This window comes from Tamandua tetradactyla, chromosome 24, assembly GCF_023851605.1.
Source record: "Tamandua tetradactyla isolate mTamTet1 chromosome 24, mTamTet1.pri, whole genome shotgun sequence".
NCBI lineage: Eukaryota > Metazoa > Chordata > Mammalia > Pilosa > Myrmecophagidae > Tamandua > Tamandua tetradactyla.
The window spans coordinates 36,718,120-36,741,783 of NC_135350.1; the positions used below are offsets into that span (position 1 = coordinate 36,718,120).

The 23,664-nt window shown below is 35.9% G+C and overlaps 1 protein-coding gene across 3 annotated transcripts in view; it reads left to right on the top strand.

The window, feature by feature from the left end:
* The window catches only part of SNCA (synuclein alpha), a 146,487-nt gene that overhangs the window by 13,233 nt on the left and 109,590 nt on the right, over positions 1-23,664 (top strand). For all 3 annotated transcript variants that reach the window (XM_077142401.1, XM_077142403.1, XM_077142402.1), the window contains exon 4: positions 8,001-8,143. In XM_077142401.1, the coding sequence (XP_076998516.1) occupies positions 8,001-8,143 (143 nt within the window). The remainder of the gene's footprint in view (positions 1-8,000; positions 8,144-23,664) is intronic.

Below are 23,664 nucleotides of genomic sequence, written 5' to 3' on the forward strand. Positions count from 1 at the left end.
TATTTTGGCAAACTGCTCCATATATAACATGTAAAGATTGCCATTTTTCAAACATTTTAGTCAAAGGACTAAAGTAAAATTTTCTGTAGAGTACCATAAAATATTTGGAAGCAAAATTCTACTCATCACTACATTTTCTTGATGATTCAGAAGACATTTCAGGAAACACCCTTAAGAGAACAAGTAAATATTTTGTGAGGATGAGAATGATAAAAATAGAAAATCAAAGGAGAAAGGTGTGATGAAACAAAATGTAGTTGGAAACACAGGCATACCTTGGAAATATTGTAAGTTTGGTTTCAGACCACTGCAATAAAATGAGCCAAATGATTGTTTTGGTTTCCCAATGCATATAAAAGTTTTGTTCATACTACCTGTAGTCTATTAAGTATGCAATAGCATTATATCTTTAAATAAACAATGCACATACCCTAATTAAAGTGCAACACAGAGACACAAAGTGAGCACATGCTGTTGGCACGTGTCAATAGACTTGCTCAACAAATATTGCCACAAATCTTCAATTGTAAAAATCACAATATCTGTGAAATGCAGTAAAATGAAGCGCAAGCTTGTGGTAGAAATTTAAATGTCCAGTTAACACTCTTGCCTAATTGAAGCTTTGGAGATGAACTGCAAGGATAACTGTTGACATAGTCAACGTTTTTCTCAGGGAGAAATTTTAAGACTTCTCCAAAAACACCACAATGGAAACATGAGTTTGTGCATGTGAATGTGTGAGTGAGTGTGTGTGCGACTGAAGAGTATACAAAAAGGCAACATTTTAAAAATGTTTTCTGAAGAACAGTAGACAACCAGCCTGTGTTTCCATGTTCTTCTGCTGTTGGAAATTTTGCATACCATGTCTTCCTATTGGAGATTGTCTTAACATTAGCAATATTAAAGAATCTGAGATGTCCCTCTATAAATACATTTGCATAAATAGTTTAATTCAGGGTTTCTCAAACTTAAGTCACCATTGAAATATTTTTCAAGTTTAACTAGGGTCAAATGAAACTAGTGTTCTATAGGACACTGGAAAAATGCTGCTAAGCCGCAATGCCCTGATGATTTTGATGATGTGAGCAATATTTAAAGCCATTTTACCAGTCACCCACCATGACAGTAATAAAATATAAAAATAACACTGTCGTAAATTGTTCTGGCTCTGAAAAATGCACGGGGAGAAATCAGGTGCCATCAAGAGCCATCCCTCTCGCAAATCAAATAAGTAAATTATTTCGTCTGTTGAATAGGATTATTTAATATAAAATCCACATAAGTTCTAGATCATTATCTCATTGGTTAAGGAGAGGGAGAGGTGGCTGCTCATTACACTTGGTCTAAAATGTTTATTATAGGTACGTAATAAATTCTCAATATACGTTATTTATTACTGTTATTGGTCTAAAGGCAGGGAAGTGAGAAGCTCTTATATAGTACATAACATTTTCCTCTACCATTAAAAGAAAAATTTCTGCCAATTTTAATCTCATTAGCTATTTTTATAGAAATACAGACTTCAATTGATTTAGTTAGGCAAGGAGTTTCTACCTACATGATCCAAGAAAACTCAAATTCCAGTTACAATTTCCAGTTAGATAATCTCAAGGTAAAAATCCAGAAACCTCCACATTGCAGCCTGGCTTTCTGAACTCCAGAAGTAATAATTTCCATTGTCAACTTCATGCTTTAGAAATATATGAAAGTGTATTTAATATGGACTTACTAAATGGTATGTTTTTGAAGAGTTTTAAAAAAGAAATTGTGATATAATCTTTCTTTCTCATAAAAATGTGATGCAAATTCCTATTACTTGAGATTTCGTGAAGGATAATGAGCAAAACTAATTTTAACATGTTATGATTTAAATTTCCTTATTAAATTCTTTTATAATGTACATATATTTATTTACTCAACACTATAGTTTGTATACCAAATTAAAACTAGATCTTCTTAATTTTCTAATTTCATTTAATAGCAAAGATTCAATTTATTATATCTGTTCTAAAAGTTGGTACTACATTTCCTGTTTTTGGAATTTTACTTTAAACTTACAGTTAAATATAAATCTAGTCATTGAAATTGATGTATAGTTACATGCAAAATTCCTTTCAATTCAGTCAAAATCATTTATTGAGCTACTACTGTGAAATAATATAAAGATAAATGAAACAGGATCCTGATTTAAAGAAGTCAAAATGGATGGACAGATATATCCTATACATGAATAATTATGGCACCATGTGAAAAAAATTCAGTAGTGAAGATATATCCAAAACTTTGGAGGATCACAAGAGGAGAGACAAAGTCACTTATTAGGTGGAGAGGTTTGTAGCATGTAATGTGACATTTGACCTGGGTTTTAATAAAGAACTTGATTTTGCTGAGTAAACAGGGAAGGGATAAAGACTTCTGGCCAGGTGGAGCTCTTTACACCAAGATGGCAAGGACTGAGGCATATTTGGGAAAACATAAGCAGGTTCACAAGATTATAGTATCAATAGGTTGGCAAGGAAAGTATCCTTTTTCATCCTGATTGCAAGGTCCCTTCTCTAAAAATAAATACCATGTATATGGGCCAAAATGCACTAATATAAATGTGTCTGCTTTCTTTTTCTTTTGTCATCCTTTGGGTCAAAATGTCAGTGAACAGAGAAACAGCTAAAAGGCCTTCACATGGTATCAAGCCTTTATCCAATATGTGGTTTCCAAATATTTTTTCCCATTGAGTTGGCTGCCTCTTCACCTTTTAACAAAGTCCTTTGAGATACAGACGCCCTTGATCTTAAGGAGTTCCCATTTGTCTATTTTTTTTCTTTTGCTGCTTGTGTTCTAGGTATAAATTTTAAGCAGCTGTCTCATATTGTTAGAACTTGAAGATGTTTCCCTGCATTTTCTTCTAGAAGTTTTATGGTACTGGCTCTTACATTTAGGTCTTTAAGCCATTTTGAATTAATTTTTGTATAGGGTATAAGGTAGGAGTCCTTTTTAATTGGCTATTGAAATCAATTTCTATCATGCCCATTTATTGAAAATTATTCTGTCCCAGTTTAGCGGATTTGGGAACCTTATCAAAGATCATATGTCCATAAATTTGATAGTATATCTCTGTACTCTTGATTCTATTCCATTGGTTGATATTTCTGTCCTTCTGCCATTACCATGCTGTTTTGACCACTGTGGCTTTATAACAAGCTTTAAAGTCAGGAAGTGATAATCCTCCCAGTTCGCTCTTCTTCTTTAGGATATCTTTAGTTATTTGGGGTTTCTTTCCCTTTCATATAAATTTGATAACCAGCTTTTCCAAGTCTTCAAAGTAGGTTGTTGGAATTTTTAATTGGTATTGCATTGAATCTGTAGGTCAGTTTGGATAGAATTAACATCTCTTGATGATGTTTAACCAACAAAAGAACAAACAATCCAATTATACAATGGGAAGAAGATATGAATAAATATTTTTTTGAAGAGCAAATATAGAGCTAAAAAGCACATGAAGAGCTCCTCATTTTCATTGCCTATAAGGGAGATGTAAATTAAGATGACAATGTGATCACCTCACACCTATAAGAATAACTGCTATTAAACAAACAGGAAACTACAAATGTTGGAGAGGATGTGGAGAAATTGGAACACTTATTCATTGTTGGTGAGAATATATAGTGGTGCAGCTGCTGTGGGAGACAGCTTGGTGATTCCTCAGAAAACTAATTATTGAGTTGCCCTATGACCCAGTGATAACACTAATTGGTATATACTTAGAAGAACTGAGGGCGGTGACACAAACAGACATTTGCTCACCAATGTTCATGGCAGCACTATTCACAATTGCCAAGAGATGGAAACGATCCAAGTGCCCATCAACGTTGATAAACACAATGTGGTCTGTACAATGGACTGTTACCCAGCAGTAAGACAAAATGATGTCGTGAAACATATGACAACGTGGATGAACCTTGAAGATATAATGCTGAGTGAAACAAGTCAGACAAAAACAGCATAGATACCATATAATTTCATTATTATGGCTCTGGTAAAGGTAATCTTAGAGGTTATACTGTAGAATATGGCAAACCTAGAGATACTCAGAAGCTGGAGATGGAGGAATGGCTGCCCAAAGAGGTCGAATCTGAATGCAAGGGGATGGATAGAAGGGATGATAATTGATAATTGGGTTTATAAGTAACATTGGCATATTGAAAGTAACTATGACTGAAAGGGGATCTATAGTGCCATGTATCCCAATGATTAAATTTATGATGAAAAATAAATTCTTACATGAACTATTTCAATTGTTTGATAGTGGATAAGGAGTCAGTGGTAGAGGATATAGAGGGAAAACTAAAAATGCGTGCTATGGCCAACAGATAACAAGCAGTTAGATAGTGCTCATGATCATAGTTTGCTCTTAAGAGCACCTGGGGCTCGAACTGAGACTCTATGAAGGTTTCATGCATTAGGTTTGTCTTCCTGGAATATGTAATTCCCAGACAATTCCTAGGTCAGATAAATCCTGAAACCCAGAGGGACCAGCTTTTCCAGGATTATCAATTAGTTGTATGCCCCTGTCCTTCAGTGTGGACCCCCCTTCTCAGCATGAGAGAGTAGGAACAGGCATTACCCAAGGATCCCTATAGAGTGGGAGAGGGGTTGAAGGAGAGGCAGGAAGTATAACAGAGAAATGGGATTTAACAAATGAGTATGGCTGCTAAATCACTCTATTAATATTCTTTGAGCCTCCAGTGTTTGGGGGCAGCTAGAAGGAAAAATCTGTTGATGGAAAGGCAGCCCATGATAAACTCTGGGATCTGTTCTGTAGCTGCTTGTTCAAGTGTGCTTTGAAAATTATTGCTTCTTTTCTTTCTTTGCTTTGTATATATGTTATATTTTACAATAAAAATGTTTACAAAAAAACCCTATTAGAACTAATAAAGAAGTTCACTATGAAAAAAAAAAGACCTTAAAAGGGGAAAATAGAGGTTCATGTGCAATGGAAAACTTACTAGATAAATCAGTCCTACATAAATCATTTTAAATGTGTTTGTTACTGTTAAATTTATACTCCATCATTTTTATAATGTAAATAATATACTCATTTGTACAATGCTGAAAAACTAATGTAATTATAATAATATACAAAATGCATTTTACCATGCAATTTATGTATACTAAAAACAAGAGATGAAAGACAACCTAAAGAATGAGAGAAAATAGCTGCAAACCATATATGATAAGACTAATATCCAGAATATACATAAAAAAACTCCTGCAACTAAAAAACAAAAAGAAAAATACAATTAAAAAAATAGGCAAAGGACATTAATAGGATTTTTCCAAAGAAAATATACAGATGGTTAATAAACATGAAAAATGCTCAATAGCTATATCATTAGTCATTAGGGAAATGCAAACCAAAGCCACAATGAGGAACATCACACCCACAAGGAAAGCTATTATTTTAAAAGCAGAAAATAAGCATTGGCAAGGATGTGGAAAATTAGAAGCATGGCTGATGGATATCTAAAACAGTGAAGTCACTCTAGAAAACAATTTAATGGTTCCTCAAAATGTTAAATGTAGAATATAACCTAGCAATTCCACTGTAGGTGCATACTCAAAAGAATTGAAAACAGAGGCTTGAACAAATACTTGGACACTAAAGGAACATTGTTTACAATTGCCAAAAAGTGGAAACAACCCAAGTTTCCATCAACTGAAGAATGGATTAACAAAATACAATATATATATTATTGTATATATATATATACAATGGAATATTATGTAGCAGTATGAAAAAATGAGGTCCTGAAGCATGCAACAACATGGATGAACCTTGAAAGCATTGTGTCCAGTGAAATAAACAAGATGTAATAGGATAAATATTGAATGATTTTGGAAATGCTTAAAAACATGAAATTCCCACTACAAAATTTCCCTGCCATTTAAGCTGTATTTTGAATTATGAATAGCCATTATTTATTAGGAGTCATCAGCCATATCTATGGGCTGGAAATTTAGCAAAGAGTGTAGATATGTTAAATACTTTTTTTAATAAGGATAGAGAAAAAAGGTATTTTAAGTCTTCTAGAAATCTTTCATTTTCCCTCAGTACTGCATGATATGAAATGAATTATTAATGTCTTTGATGATGGTACTGGAATCCTGTCATTAAGTGTGAAACTAATTAGTTTTATTTTAAATATTGTAAATATTAGGAAACTAATATGATTTGTGAAAAACTACTCTGAAAGAAGACATCATGTCAGAATTGTTTGTAGCTAAATATTCTGCTATTAATATCACAGTTACTTTGAGCAGAGACCCAACCCAAGAATTATAGAGTTGCTAAAACAAGGAAACTGTGGGCCCAGATCCTAGGGCATTCAGTTGTCTTTGAAGATTCCTTCTGTCTCCAGAAATGAGAACTTCATCATAAAATGTGCACAGTGAACAGGAAAGGCCTTTAACACCAGAAGGTCTAGCCAGGAAAGCAGCATGGAATTGGTAGGTAGGCCTATGATATTGCAGTTAGAAAGGTGAATGTAGAACAATTGCTGTGGGATTTTCCTGGTTTTAGGCTCTATGGCCATTACTGCTTCCCCATATTTCCCTGGACTCAGGATTAAACCTCCTTGTCCTTATAGGTCAGCTTCTTATCTGTGATTGAAATAGCCTAATAAAACCTAATTGCTTTGTGCACACAGTTTAATTTTTAGCCTCTCTGACTTGTGACATGCAATCTGTATAATAATCAGGTGGATAGCACTTAAAAGCTCACGTGTGGTGTAATTCCTCCAACTGGCTTACCTGGAGAGGATTTATAGAAGCTGAAAGCACAAAAACAGTGTTTGTCTTCATTTGCTTAGGCAAGGAGGCTAAGGAAGAATATCACTTAAATCTCCAAATCCCCCAAATTTGCATAAAAGCAGACAAAAAATGAGTTTGTGGGACAAAAAAGGAAAGGACACAAAAACATGGATATAGATAAGAGGTGCAAGATCTAAGGCTCTGTGGGCACAAATACAGAAGTTTAGTTGAAAAGTGGTTATTTTATTTGCATTGATTTTTATGCATTCACTTTGAAATTATTGAAAAATCAAATTCTCTTTCTTTTGCTCCTTTTTCATATGACTATTTAATTGAAACGCGCCTTATCATAGCTTCCTTTATGTGGTAATTGCATGACAATAACATAGAAATGGTAACTTAGCAATTGTACCAGATATAGTTCTAGGATGTCTTAGTTTTAATAGGAGATTAAAATTGTGCTGATAAATCCAATCCCAAACTATTTATGCAATATTCTCCAAACTTTTAACTTATTTTTAAAACCTACTGAACCACTGTATTTTGTTTCATGAAAAGGGATTGTGAATTCAGCAAACCTCATGTTCATCCTTTACTTATAGCCCATTAAAATTATTTAAAATAAGTGTTATTATTCAGATTCCTGGTTCCATACCTGAAGTTTTATAAAAGCATCAAAGTTCCTTCACAACCATCCATTACAATGTGGCTCATTTCTAAGACAGTAACAAGTATGAACACAAAGGAATGTGGCACACATTGTGTCACTCAGACATTGTGGTGAAAAAAAAACATGCTGAGTGAGAGCAAAGAATCAGCATTTGAATTTGAAACAAAAAAGTAAATTTCATGCTTAGTATGCTACAATTATAACTGTGTCTATAAACATGACTTTTTGTCAACTTTCCTTAGTAAAATACAAGGCACATTCATACCTCCCATTGCTCTAAGCTCATGACATTAACTTCTATACAATTTTTATTACCTGCATGCTTATAGCACATTACCTTAGCAAACATTTAATGTTTAATCTCTTCTAGAAAGCTCTATAGCTTTTATTTCTTCTGACTCTTCAGTTGTTGATAGCATGTGTACATATGAGTCTTTCTAAACTGCCTACTAGTGGAAGTAAAATTATTTTAATTCACTCTCTTTCTACCATCCCTTAATCTGTTGTTTTGTATATATCCCAGTGGCTGAGAAGACTAAAGAGCAAGTGACAAATGTTGGAGAGGCGGTGGTGACAGGTGTGACAGCAGTAGCACAGAAAACAGTGGAAGGAGCAGGGAGCATTGCAGCTGCCACTGGCTTTGGCAAAAAGGATCAGTTGGGCAAGGTATGTTTCCATACATTATATCTTTATAAGCTTGTGAGATCACAGTGCATTTTCATGTGAGGCACTCCAAGGGAATAAGATGCTCATTGTGGAGAATGGCTGATGACCTTCCTCTCCCCTTTATAAAGGTATAAAGGTATATAATACCTTTATGTGTGTATTTCTTTTTAACATATTATCCCAGATAAATGCCATGTAAATTGCTCAGTAGCCATGATTGTTTCATTTTCTGGAAGAAAGTTCATGAACTGAACAGTGTAATAAATGCTGAAAGGAACAGTGACATTTCAGAAAGAATGAGTGCTTTCATGTTTCCATGACTCTTGGAATTTCTCTTTGTGGAATATAACTAAACTCTTTGTGCCTAATCTCTTAAGTTTTCAAAATGAAGGTTTTTTTCCTTGATTTATACTGACATCATCTCATATTGAATTGTATGGGTTGTTTATAACATAATGATTCATTGCTATATGTATGTTTGTGGGAATGAAGAGATTTAAAATGTATCCCAACCTGAGATTGTGGTTTTGGGGTGATTTTAAAATTCTCAGTTCTTTTGCTTTACATTTCTTAAAAAGTATTGCTAAGATCTTGTCACTGTATTAAGATTATACAAAAAAATATTATGGCTTGCATTTTAATAGGTAGATAATTGGAAGATGAAGTGTCTCTTACAAATTTCATGACCATGACAGCAGAATGATTTTCACTTTTGCCCTGCTGCAGCGGCCTCCTTGCTGTCCCTTGACAAACCGAGCATGTGTGAATCTTAGGGCCCTTGCCATTTCTCTTCCACGTGTCTGGAAAACTCTTCCTCAAACTTATATGTTTGGCTCACTCCCTCATCTCCTTAGGTCCACGGTGAGACCTGCCCTCACAACCCACCTTATTTCAAATTGTAATCATTCCCCTTACCTTTGGTATTTCCAGTGTCTCTACTTCTTATAATTTCTTTTTCGCCAAAACATTTATCACCTTTAACAATAATAGATCCTTAATTGTTATATGCATTGTTTTTTTTTTTTAATCTCCTTCTGCTAGAACATAAGCACTATGAGAGAGGAATATATTTGATTAGTTCACTGATATTTCATAAGTGTCTCGAAGAGTGCCTGGCACATAGTAAATACTTAATCTTTATGAATTAAGGAAGGAAATAGTGGATTAACAGAATGATTTTTTTCTGGGTCTTTTATGATCACATGTGTAGTATACGAACTGTAGCTATTCAGTAATCCAAAAGTCATAGCTCCAATGGTTTTTCAATAGAAAACCAGAAAACTGTGGGGAAGTAGCATTATTTGCTGGAAGACTGCTCGGGGCTGCCTCCTCCCCATGTAATCTTATGTTGCAGGTCTACCTTGACAGGCGAGACCAAAAACCTATCATCTGTTCAGGTTTTAGCACATGTAGTTTTATTAGGTAGGACAACAGATGCTAACTACAGATACCCCTGGACTGGGCTTCTAGTGAATTTCTTCCATGAACTCTGGAAAGCTAATGTGGTTAAACATACTGTTACTTCTTTGTGAAGAATATGCTTTTCAAATAATTTTGTTATTTGTGCTAATAATTGTACTAATTCCAGCTTCCCATCTGAAATGATAATTTTTTCATCCATAGCTTTATTACCTTGGAAAAGTTAGAAGGGATCTCAGATATCAGTACAGAAGTAATTATTGTTTGTGTGTGTATGTCGGACCCTTTTGACAAACTGATGGACACTGTAGACCGTCCTTCCCTCAAAATGCACACACGAAGTGTGCACATTGAGGAGCTTAAGGGATCCCAGAAGCCCACCGACAGAGCCTGCATGCAGAGTCCACGATTTAGACTGAAATCTACAGTGTAAATAAGGAGTCTAAGGTCATGAAGCTAGTTGGAGTAAACTGGATACCGGGATAATGCGTTTCCAACCACTGTCCAGCATCCCCGACCACTTCCTCAAAATCTTACTTTCCTTTAGAGTCTTCCTAAACTGAATTGTAGACAACCACATTTAGCTGGAGAATTTAACTACTTAAGCGTATTAAGAAATCAGGGAGACATAACCCTGCTCTCGCTCCCATTTAATGTATGCATTGTAAATTGCAAATGGGACACAAATATGCTTTACTTTTACAAAATGGGCTTGGTTTTCACTGTCTTAAGAAAATACTGTTTTTTTTTTAAATTTTATTTTAATGCTTTAAAACAGAAATTGAAATGATGTGGCAAAATTACCCATTTGGAGTTATTTCTCTTATTGGTGCTTATGGGCCTTTACAAATGTTTAATATGAAAATGAAGCTATGAAATCTAGGAATTGCAGCATGGTTGTAGAATAAGCATTGACTTGGGATTTAAAGTGGCTGGTCTTCATGCCTGCTGTGCCAGTGACCAGCGGGATGACTTTTTACAGAGCTCCTAAGAACCTTTTTCATATAATGAAGGAACTATACTAAAAGATTGTTAAGGCCCAATTTAGCAATAAAGTTCTGAGATTCTAGAATCATTCTAGGAGTACACTAATGAACACAAGTAATTACAGTCACAACTTTAGGATGTTAAATAACTAGAAAGTTTAAATAAAGACATTGTTCATTATAAAATTGGAGATAATTCTTTCTATCAGACTTGTATCAAAATGATTCTGATGAATAATTAATTTTGCCTTAACTACCTGATAATAACCCAAGGAGACACTTGTCCATCATTGAATAAATAATCTTGCTCCCTATCTGCCACAAACTTTGTTAGGTATTGATGTTGAAATGGTGAGAAAAACTTACACTTCTCTTCATTGAGTTTTCAGTCTGGTGACAAAGCTCAATAAAATTCATACCATTGAGCACACAATAAATATGTATTTATAAGCTGTAATAAATGCTGTGAAACATGTAATGCCAAAAATATCTAACAATGTGACTTGACCCAGACAGTGTTGGGTAGTGGCAGGTAAGGATAAAGCTTCTTAAAGGAAGAGATGTTGGAGCTAAGGTCTAAAAAAGTGAGCAGCAATTATAGATCCGTGGAAGTGAGGGGAATCCATTCCAGGCAGAAGCAAAAACAGAAGGGAATATTTGTAGCAGTGAGCTACAGCAAATCAGAGAAACAGGAAGGTGGCTGAAACCAGAGAAAGTGAGGAGGAACATGATGTTAAAGGAGGATGGAAAGGTAGGCAGGGGACACTCCTGGATTGGTCATGTTAAGTGTGCTAGTCTTAATGTAAGGATAAAAACATCCATTGTAGTATTTTAAGCAAAGATGTGTGGTTATCAGGTTTGTATTTTGAAAAGAACACTGCCTGCAAGGTGGAAAACAGATTAAAGGAGGTAAAAGTAGATACCAGGGGCCAGTGAGCAGGCTATAATCATATGCACAAAGGAAGAGATGACTCTTTATGCCAAGGTGTTGATAAGGAAAGAAGGAAGAAATTCAAAAATGGTTTAAGAAGTAACATCAATAAGAATTGGTGATGAATTTCATGTAGCTTGGAGGAAGACATAATGACAATCTTGCTTGTGAAGCTGGATTGATGGCTGTTCCATTCTCTTATCATTTCCATTTTCTTGTCAAACGATGCTTCTCTTTGAGATCAGGGGCACTACAAGAAGAGTAACTACAATAGTTTTCACCCATCAGGCCCTTTGGGAGTATTTGGCCCAACACTCCCTGACTGATAAGCATGCAATTTTCTCCCTTCCTCCCTCCCTTTTCTCTTCCCTCCCTTCCTCCTTCTCTTCTTCCTTCCTTCCTTCCATCCATTCATCCATCCATCCATCCTTTCTTTCCTATTTGGTTTTTTTTTTGGTTGTTTGTTTTCTTGAACACCAGAGCTCTAGTAGCTCATTTTAGTTTTTTCTCTATTTGCTGGATTTATCTCTTTAGGGCATCCTTACTTTGGTGTATTCTGTCTCGTTTAACAGAGAGATGTGACCGCAGATACCAGACTGCTTTTGTGAATTTAATTATATGAATGAAGCCACACTTAGTAACAATTTCTAATTAAAAAAGGCCATTAGATTAAAGGACAAATAATTTTCTTCAATTTTAAAAATGTGTTTATCAAATATTGCTTGTTTCTGTATTTATACATCAGAAAAATGCATCTTCTGATCTATACTTTCACCTGTGTGCACACAAAAGGCCATCAGTCATTCGGTTCATCTCCTGAAGCTCACTTTTTTGATTTGCACAGCAGAAATGGACTACAAATGCATTGGCAAAGGTATTCAATTTTTAAGTTAAAACAAACAGTGATGTTATGTAGACAAAATGTTTCTTGCTGTATTGAGAAAGAGAGAACTGTTGGTACCAAGAATATTATGCAAAGCAAGTAATACAAGTCAGACTTGTTCAGTTGTACCACTGTTTTTACAGGGTAGAGCTTAGTCACCGAACATTTGCTCCATCCCAATCCCTCAACAATGCTTTGCCTGTTGCTGGTAGTGATAGAAACCCTTGCTGAAAAAATGAGTATCTCATCCATGCTATTTGGTATGTCCTAGAAGAGTTTGGATGTTTTCAGTGCCCGTAAAATTTTCTGGAATTTTAGAGAGGGGCAGTCCAGAGTAAATTATCAAATGACTGCCTGACATGCAGTATGGTGGTCAGCTTCATTATCACATCCTATTCAGGTACCGGCCTGTCTACATGGAGTTCAGTAGGTTTCATGCAAGAAGAGAGCTTAGAATATCTATAGGCTCAGGGTGGGCCATGGTGGCTCAGCAGGCAGAAATCTTGCCTGCTGTGCAGAGACCTGGGTTCGATTCCCAGTACCTGCCCATACAAAAAAAAAAAAAAATCAATAGTCTTAGATGCTTGAAATATTAAAGTTCAGCTGAATTATTTATTTTTTTATTCAAAATAAAATGAAGTTCCTAATTAATGAGCTTTTGGAAAAATCAGACCCTTATATCATAAGCAGTTTTTAGTACTCTCAACATAGTTGTATAGAAAATCTTGAATTCAAATGGATAAAAGCATGTATGCTCTTGTAATCCTCCCTTATTCACTTGAGGTTAGCTAACGAAGCATGTGCTGGAAGAATAAAACAAAGGCAAGAATGAAAAATGTCAGGTTTGACATTATGATCTATAACATTGAAGCATCCTTTTACCCTTTTACTTTGACTTACCAGTGCTGTCATGTTTAGCTTGATGCAGATTTATTTGTAAACACGTGAGAGCTAAGGATCCTGTGATTAAATGATTAATCCGATGATGGATGCTGCACTTAGTTGACTCTTAAACCGGGCAACTAATTAATACTTGTTTCACGAACAAGCCACAGGTTACAGGCTCTCTTTCAGATCTCTGGGAAGAAGCAAAGCTTGTCTGCATACTCACAGGCTGATTATAAGAAGGCAGTCAAAAGAAATGTTGGTATTAGTGAAATAGTGAACAGTGTTCTTGAATGCTTAATAATGACTGAGATGATACATTCTCTCAAATAATTGGAAATTTGAACCTTGTCATTGTGCTTGACCTCAGAAGATAGTCAGCATGATTATTAGTCATATTTAAACCTAATCTAAAAGCTTTATGGCACAATGAATTGTCTGATTTGTATTAACGGTGGAAGGGACATCTATTATTAACCGCTTTATAATCTCAGATTAAACCATAATGCGGTAATTAAAGAAAAAACCTTAACCTAATTCATTTGTTTCAAAAGATATATAATCAGTAATATTTCACAGTCTTGTACATAAAAATCAATATTTTACATTCACACGAGAGTCATTTAATGCTACATAAACTGTCCTCGCTTAGAAACCCAACTATAATGATGGGTTTTCTATCTGATAATATTTTACTAGGTTCTAGATGGATGTTTTGTGATTCATTGTGATCCTTTATCCTATAAGGTTCTATGTAGGTGTACTCTATAATTATATTTAAAACCATAGGGAAAATAGGCTTACTCTTATGCTTTCATTAAAATTCTATAGAATTCAAACATTTACTGGGTATTTTATACGTGCCGGGCACGTGGATGGAGAGTATGGGGCATAGAAAAGTGATTTCACATCATTGGCTCCCGCCTGCAAGAAATGTGCAGCCCAGATAGGGAAGCTGACATGTTCAGTCCCGGAAAAAGGAGCTCGTCTGGTCTTGGAGAAAATATGCATATTCTCAAGTATATATCCATCACTGATTAAATAAAAAAGTTCCTACTAGAAATGAGAGAGACCTGTCCTCGATGAATATTACAATTTAAATTTAGTTTCTGTCAGTAGATTGTGGAATTACCTCACACAGTTAGGCAAAAAAGCCACAATGTTTTATCTGTTTTGCCATGAGACCATAAAAACGCTTTCACCTGATCCCAGGGTCATCGCTTTATGTTACGGTTCCACAATGAATGCTTGCCTACACATCACAATTTCAGTTCTCAAAGAAATGTTTGTGAAGATATTATTATTTGTTATAGAAATGTCTTATAGGATGAGTGTGATAGAACTGCTTTAAGGCACACCAACAAACAGTTTTTAAATTGTATTTGTGCAGTTGGCTTATTTGTGCATAAGTGCTTAAAATGAATTAAGATTCTGCTGGGTAAACTGTGAGAGCAATAAGCATACTTTTATTAAGAATACACCCTCATGGTGTTGAACATACAACTACGTGATGATATTCGTGAGCCACTGATTATATACCAAGAATGGAATGTTCATATATTAAGAATGTTCATATTTGTAGGTTGTTTTATTTTGCCAATAAAAATTTAAAAAAAAGAGGGGCGGGCCGCGGTGGCTCAGCGGGCAAAGTGCTTGCCTGCTATGCCGGAGGACCTCGGTTCGATTCCCGGCCCCAGCCCATGTAACAAAAACGGAGAAACAGAATACAATAAAACAAGAAAATGTTTAAAAATGTTTCCCTTTCTTCCTTCCTTCCTTCCTTCTATCCTTCCTTCCTTCTCTCTGTCTTTCCTTTAAAAAAAAAAAAAAAAAAAAAAAAAAAAAATTTAAAAAAAAGAATACATCTTAATTGTGCTTGTGTTCATATCTGTTGCTAATGTCCTTTCCCATGCAGAGATGCTATGGTCCTTTTCGTAGTGTCTATTTAATGAAGTACTGTATGTAGGATGATCCTAGCTTAGTTTTTGTTTTGTTTTACCTCTATTATCATCTGAGCCACATTTCTAGCTGGTATGTTTAAATGACAAGCATAAAAAAGGAATAATATGTATTTATGTATTTATATTTGATGACATAAAATCGTCTCATCCCAAACGTCAGTGATAATTTGTTGTCCCTAAAAAATGGTAAGAAATGATTTGGTTTTCTGTTCCAAGTGTAGGCTTTTAGTTTTCAGAATTTCATTGAGCCGTTTCATAGTCTTGCCTTATCAAGAGAAAATATTAAAAATAGGTTCTGTGAGGTGGCAAAATGTTTAAAATACATAAAAATCTAGGAGAAAACAGATTTGCTTGAATTTCAAAGGAACAGAAATAAGGTAAATGAGTGAAATTGTGTTAAGCATGTAAATATATAATTATGGAAACCAGAGTTGGATAAAACATCTCATTAGCCTAATTGTTATTTTACAAGGGAAAAAATGAGTAGTTTGTCAGCTCAAATATTAGGTAATTCTTTGATGTTGAATTCTAATAAAACTTTTACCAAACATTTGACTGTTTAAACTATAATTTAGATATCTCTATCTACTAGGTGATTCTACAATAAATTTATGAAAACACCAAAAGTATTATTTCTTATCAAATAAAAAAATGATTCTTATTAAAGTTGTGATATTTATTAAAATTAAGAATTCTGAGCCAGAAATTATATTTGTTAAGTAAATAAATGAATGAGTAAATGAACAAACGAACAGAAAGAATACTTCTTTATCATCTTACCATCTTACTCTGCTTTGGTGTTCTTTGTTATCTAATGCAGTAAGATAAATCTATATGGGGCTCAATTTTTATGAATGAATTTAGTTGTCATTGTATTGATTAAGAATAATGGCCACATTTAGTATAAAGAAAAAAATAGATTTTTAACTATCTCTGCTTACAAAAGAATGATATATGCTTGATAGTCCGTAATAGTAGATCATCTATAATTCACATGCATACATACTTTTTCCTATTAGATTATTGGGAATATTGGAAATTGTAAGAAAATGGAAATTTTCCCTTTCTATATATGTTATATTATTTCATGTAACACAGGTTTAACCTTGAGGTTCCAGTGTTTGTTCAGTGAATTGTGTATTATTTGCTATCTCTAAGAGAATTAATTGGAAAAGGCTTCCTACTTATATCAGTGAGCTGGGGGATTAATACAATTGTTATGCAAAATGTTATAATGACATTAAAAATACCTCCTCTTTGATTTCTGATATGATGCCATATGTTGACACTTAAAAAAAATCTCCACTAAATAATAATGACTGTTTATAGTAGCAATTTTCCAGTGTATTTCTTCTGCAAAGAAAACATACCTATGAGTCTGAAATGAAGGCTGTTCATAAGTGTTCTGATGAGAGCTTCTCTATCATTGTTGTCTGACCTAGTGTGGAAGCCAGGGGGCCTTTCTTTTCATACCGAGTTCCTGGTTTACTTGTGCCATTTGATTTGGTCATTGTTCTAATTTGCTAGCTGCTGGAATGAAATATACCAGAAACAGAATGGCTTCTAAAAAGGGGAATTTAATCAGTTGCTTGTTTACAGTTCCAAGGCCAAGAAAATGTCCCAATTAAAACAAGTCTATAGAACTGTCCAATCTAAGGCACCCAGGGAAAGATACCTTAGCTCAAAAAAGCCGATGAAGTTCAGGGTTTCTCTCTCAAGTGAGAGGGCACATGGTGAACACAGTCAGGGCTCCTCTCAGCTGAAAGGGCACATGGTGAACACAGCATCATATGCTAGTTTCTTCTCCTGGCTTCCTATTTCATGAAGCTCCCTGGGAGACATTTTCCTTCTTCATCTCCAAAGGTCGCTGGCTGGTGGACTCTACTTCTCATGGCTGTGTTGTTCTGCTCTGCTCTCTTTGAATCTCTCATTCTCCAAAATGTTTCTTCTTTTATAGGACTTCATAAACTAATCAAGACCCACTTAAATGGGTGGAGACACACCTCTACCTAATCCAGCTTAACAACCACTCTTGATTAAATCACATCTCCAGGGAGATGATCTGATTTACAGTTTCAAATGTACAGTATTGAATAGGGATTATTCTGCCTTTACAAAATGGGATTTTGATTGAAATATGGCTTTTCTAGGGTCCATATATCCTTTCAAACTAGCATAGTCATATATAGGAAAAGCATGGCTTGGTGTAGAGGGCTTGGGCTTTAAGTCAGAAACTATGGATTGGTCTAATTTCTCTCATTGCATCTTTCTGAGCATGGGTTTTCTCATCTGTGAAATAAAAGTGTTGGATTGAATGAGTTTGAAATGTTTTAAGTCTGTGTTTAATGTCTTGAATTTTAGGTTCATTTGTTCAATTATGCATTTCCAGACCTCTGGCAAGTCATTTAACCTTTCTAAACCACTCATCTGTAAATAGGCAGCCAACAGCACAGCCTCAGGGTTGGGGCATAAATTAAATGAGATAATAATGTGGGCAAAAGGTTAACAATAAACTGTAAATACATAATAATTATAATCATAGCAATACATTTTCTCTAAGATTTGGGTTACATATGGTCATAGAAGTTCTCTTTAATATTTGTTGTTAATTTAATGATGTTTAATAGGGAAATGGACAACACAAAGAGAAGGAAACTATTCACTGACCATGTCATTTTATGTAAGTAGATAATGAAGCAACACTATTATTTTTCCTCATATTTCCCCAAATAAATGTGGTTCCATTGAATATTACACACATGGTATAATTAGAAAGGATACTGTGTGCAAATAAATTTGGGGAACACTGGACAAAACAAAGCTAAAAATCTCTCTTTTTTAAACTGCAGAAAATCTCAGAGCTTTTCATATCTTAAATTGGGGCTAATCTCAGAGCCTTTCATATCTTAAATCGGGAATACAGTTGCCATGATTCTTCTATGGTGTAATTCAAGGTATTCCATGGAAAACAAGTTTTTGTTAGCTGACACTGTCCCCCACCTACTCTTTTGCTACCTTTCTTAATAGTGGCCGTATTTTAGGTTCTGGATTAGAGATGTTTACAGAAATTAAGAAGACCTAGGGATCCCATGGCAGAATTTTGTTCTTTTTTAAGCAACTCCAGTCAAGATCCTTTGGGGCAAGGCTAAGAAAATGTTACATTCATACAAGGCTTTTGCACTAATCACCAACAAAGCTCCCTGATAACCTAGATGGGGCAGGTCTAGGTAGTTTGTAGCTGCCAAAACTGGCCCCTGGCATCTTTTGGTCTCTTTCCCTCATATCTAAAGACAGGGAAGCCCTTTCAAGGGAAGAAGTTTCTCCTCAAGCTGACTACTCATGTCAGAATTCTCTAGAGTAGAAACAGCTTCAGAGGAGGGGCAACTTGAAGCTCTAATTGATTTGGACACGTTCATGGTAAGCACGGGGCTTTGTTAAAAGTCTTCTATTTACTCTTATTTTTGTCATTTTCCGTGCAAAGTAGATGTATAAATATTTAATCAAATTCAAAATTTGATTGTTACGGGAGCTTAACGGCAGTTCAAAGCCCAACCCCCAACCCCCCTTCCAAGTTCATTCAGAACTGGGATATGTCTGCAAAGGGGGGCAGATGGAGGCACACAGGGCAGTGTCCTTGTTCTTGATGGGGTCTGGCCGTCATCTCACACTGCTGCTGCCAAGATGCTAATGTGCTGGGGTGATTCTCTGATGTGGCGCACTGTATGGTCTACATGTCTGGCTTGTCCCCTCCTGCCCTCGGGGGCCCAGGAGGGTAATCACACTCTCCTGTCACTCATTGCCTCTGTTGTCCAAATTTTTGTGAGCCAACCCTTCCCTAATACCTTTCCGAGGCCTGATCTGAGACCAGGGCATCCTGGGAATCCCTTTACACCAGCCTCACCTCACAGCCACCAGGGCATGCTGGAGTGAGGGGGAGGAACTTAAATCCCCCCAGCTTGTGTGTCAGTCCCAGGTCTGTGGGGTTCTTTGTCCAAACGTGGCACTGGAAGAGATCAACAGGTCCTGCTCCTCAGGCAACAGCCCACCTGGGAATGAGATGCCAGTCTTCCCGGAGTGGAAACATCACCAAATCCCATGAGGTGATATGCCTAGTTACCACTTGCCTCCACAGAGGAATGACGAGGGGGAAAGAAAAGCTCGAGTGCTAATTAATACTTTCCTTCAATGATCTCTCTCTGAAGATCTCTTCTCCTTCTTTCTTTTTGTGTTTCACTGACGGAAAGGGAAATGAAATGGGTTAGCACTTGGACTTTTAGAATTTAGTTTCATGATTTTCAGCTGTGGGTTTATTCCAAAGTAATCCTTGCACCTTGTATTTAGATGTGGGGTGGGGAGGGAGCAGAGCACAGTGCCCTCGCTGGGTATTTCTTTTTTATTTTTTTCCATGGGCAGGCACCGGGAATCGAACCCAGGTCCTCTGGCATGGCAGGCAAACACTCTTGCCTGCTGAGCCACTGTGGCCCGCCCCTCGCTGGGTATTTCACATTTGTGGCCACTTTTTATTAGAGATATCCATTCGATCACTAATAGTATGATTGGAGAATAAATGGACCCAAATCATTCTTGAGGACATGATGTAAATCTATATTGAAAGCATTGATATCATATATATCCTTTGACTAAAAAAATTCACCTCTATATATTTAAAGGATCATAAATTTAACTATGAGGATGTTCACTGCTGTTGATTAGAATAAAAAATGTAAAAAGAAGTTTGATAAGGGATTTTAGTCAACTGCATTATAATTGATCCTCCCAGGGGTATGCTGAGCAGCCATTACATATTGGTATAAAAGAATAATTAACGATGTGGAAAGATGCACCTGCCGCTTTAAGTGAAAAGAAGAGGTTACAAAACAATGTGATTATTTTGTACAGGATAACCTATTTTTATTTTTAAAAAATCTGTGTGTGGCATATGACTGCATAAAGATTTGAGGTAAAAGCAGCAGGCCCTCAGTTTTTCTCTGTTAAACACTCTTGGAATTTGGGACTGAATAATTCTTTGCTATGGGAAATTTGTCTCATTTACCATAGGATGTTTACTGGGCCTGGGCCTTACCTGTTAAATGTCAGTATATATAGCTCCCCCAGCATTGCATCAACCATGAAAAGTCCTGCCACACACAACTGAGTTGCTATTTCCAGCTCATGAATTTGTCATTTTTTTATTCCTCTTTGCTTACTTATATATTCTCCAATTTCCTTTAAAAAGCATGCATTATATTCATAAGAAGAGCATGATAAATAGTATTTTGTGTTTATAATATTCTATGCCTTGCAGCACTTGGGACTGAACATTCTTCTGTTTTAAACACAAATAAAACTTAAAGATGCTTGTTTTCCTTCTTAGTGACCCAGTTCCCTCTTAACATTCATTCAACTCATTAAAAAATATTCCAGCTACATAGGTGTTTAAGAGTACAATTATAGTCATAGTATCTACTACCTGTCCATTTATCTGTTCATTTATTCATCCATCCATCTGATCCATATGTTTGAATGCATACTATGTATAAAATATTATGCAGGCATCATCAGAACTAGAATGGTATATAAGACCGGTTTTTTTTGTGCTCTAGAATTTGGAATCTGTCAGTCATGATGTGTGTATGTAGGAGACTGCTTGGCCTTGCTTGAACCTTGCTGGAAGACTTCTCCCAAACTCCTTCTCTTCCCCTTCAGATTTGAAGTAATATTATCTCTGAGTAAGGTATCTTAACGCTCATGTGTCTTATTATTTCTCAAAAGATATGGTCTTGGTATGCTTCCTTCATCGATTCCTCTTCTTCCCAATTACCAGACCAAATTAAAAGAGCATTTTGCCAATTATCTGCACAGCAATCTAAAAATACTGGATAACATATCTAAATTTCAATTTATATTTTAACAAAAAAATTCCAGGAGTAGTACTTTTCACTACCCGAGTGAACTGACTAATTTATTTGCTCTTTCATTTTTGGCAAGGCTATCTGATCATTTGGGGCTCTACTCAGTATTTGACTCTGCAAATTCTTATAACAAATCTTCTGGGCTCTGAGCAAGCTGACAGCCTCTTACTTTAATGAAACCCTCATGACTTTGTCCTTCTCATTTCAATATACATTATCCACGGCATGTCAAAAGTCCCAAGCTTATAAATCATCTTTCCACATATATGTTAACCTATCTAATGTACAGGAAGTTGTAAAGTATATATTTCTAATAGACTATTTACTATAATAAGTTTATTTTTAGTGTAATTAGGTAATCCATCCATAGGGTATGGATTTATTTTCATTAGAAACCTTGCATATAAATTGGGAGGCCCCTTACATTCTTTAGTTTACTGCCCTATAATAGTGACTAGTATGTCTAATATCACAAATGTCTTGGTTCACATTTTAAAGTAAGTTACACTTCTTGGGCCTAACAGTTTACTGAAGCGCATTAAATATTGAACCACTGATATATGTATTTGGAAGCAGAATTCAGTGGAAAATAAAAGACGGTTTTTCAGACTTAAAAGTGTGCATTCAACTATACATATAAAAAAACTGAAGAATTTAGGGGAAAATTCCCCACAGTGTCTATTATTTTTAGGTGAGATAAGTTCTGAAATTATTTGAGAAAAAAAAGTATTCGTCGTATGTGTAAGAAATATTTGTGCTTTCATTCTTAATTGGGAGGATGAAATTTCTTCTATCACACTTTCTTCTTTCTTATTCAAAAGTAATTGGTACCTTTATAAAAAGAGAAAAAGAGACTGCAGAAGATTGACTTTTGGGGGGAAGGGATACAGATTTCTGTTATGACTGGTAGTTTAGAGTTTCATGTATGAGTACATACGAGTGCATGGGTGTGTGTGGTACGTAGTGGTAGAATTTTCTTCAAAAATCTGCTTGGTCTTCTCTATATTCAGCCTTTCTTTGAATGTATGTACATTGAAATCAATATTTGGAAACCATGACATAGCCTGTTACAATACTCCCTTTAATATAGCCTGCTGGGATTTTGGAAGTTACTAGCTAGACTAGTTCTAGAAGATTAGCCAGTGGCTTTCCACTATTTATAGAATCAAGCCTGTGCTGGTTTGAAAGTGTTGTGTACCCCAGAAAAAATATGTCCTTTAATCCTGATTCAATATTGTAGGGTGGAAACCCTTTTGATTAGATTATCTCCAGAGCTGTGGCCCTCCCAGTTGTGGGTGTGGCCTTTTGGTTAGATAGATGTGTGACTCCGCCCATTCAAGGTGGGTCTTGATTAGTTTACCAGAGTCCCTAAAAGGGGAAACAGTTTGAAGAAACTTTAGATGCAGACGCCTGGGGAAGTTTCTTCACAACTGACAGAGACATGGCGGATGTTTGGAGATGCTTGGTGTGCCAAAAGAGAAATCAGATGTCTAGACCCAGGCAGAGCCCAGCAGATGTTGTCATGTGCCTTCCCATGAGACGTTGAGCAAGCCAGACTCCAGGTTGTGTCTTGGAGGAACTAAATGAAGGCCCACAGATGCTGAGAGAGGAAACCACTGGTGTCAGAAGCTGAAAGCAACAGAACCAGGAACAAGGACCAGTGGACGCCAGACATGTACCTTCCTAACTGACGGAGATGTTCCAAAAGGCATCAGCCTTTCTTGAGTGAACGCAACCTATTGTTGGTTCCTTAATTTGGACATTTTCATGACTTTAGAATGTAAATTTGTAGCTTATTAAATTCCTTTTATAAATCAATTCCATTTCTGGTATGTTACATTCTGGCAGTATTAGCAAACTAATATAGATATTGGTACCGGAGAAATGGGGTGCTGCTGCAGTTTACAAATACCAAATATATTGGAATAGCAGTTTAAATGGATAAGGGAAAGATCTGAAAGAGCTGTGAGGCTCTTGATAGAGAAGGCCTAGAATGCCCTGAAGAGACTGTTGGTAGAAATGTGCACTCTGAAGACACTTCTGATGGGGCCTTAGATAGAAATGAGGCCATTTCTTGTGCTCGAGTCAATGGTAATTGAATGTGCCATTGCAAACTGGTAGGAAGGCAAACCCTATTTTAAACTGGCACAGAATCTCCCAAAATTGTGTACTGCAGTTGGATGGAAGTTAGAATTTAAAGGTGTCAACCTGGGATAGTTAGCTGAGGTAATTTCCAAACTAAATTTGGAAGATGCAGCCTGGCTACTCTTCGCAGCTTACAAGGTAAGTTGAGAACTGAACTCTTCAGTACAAAGAAAATAGAAATTTATGTTCTGGAGAAGTCTGGGCTTCCAGAAAGTGAGACCCGAGTGAATAGTACCCTGTGTGAGGATTGATCCAAACGTGGAACCAGGTAGTCATTGCAGGACAAGCAAGGACTGGAGATAGAGTTATCCAGAAAGGATTTGTGTAAAGTCCTATTGTCTGATGGGTATGATCATAATATACTGCATAGAAAACTGACAACAATATTGGGGGATCTGT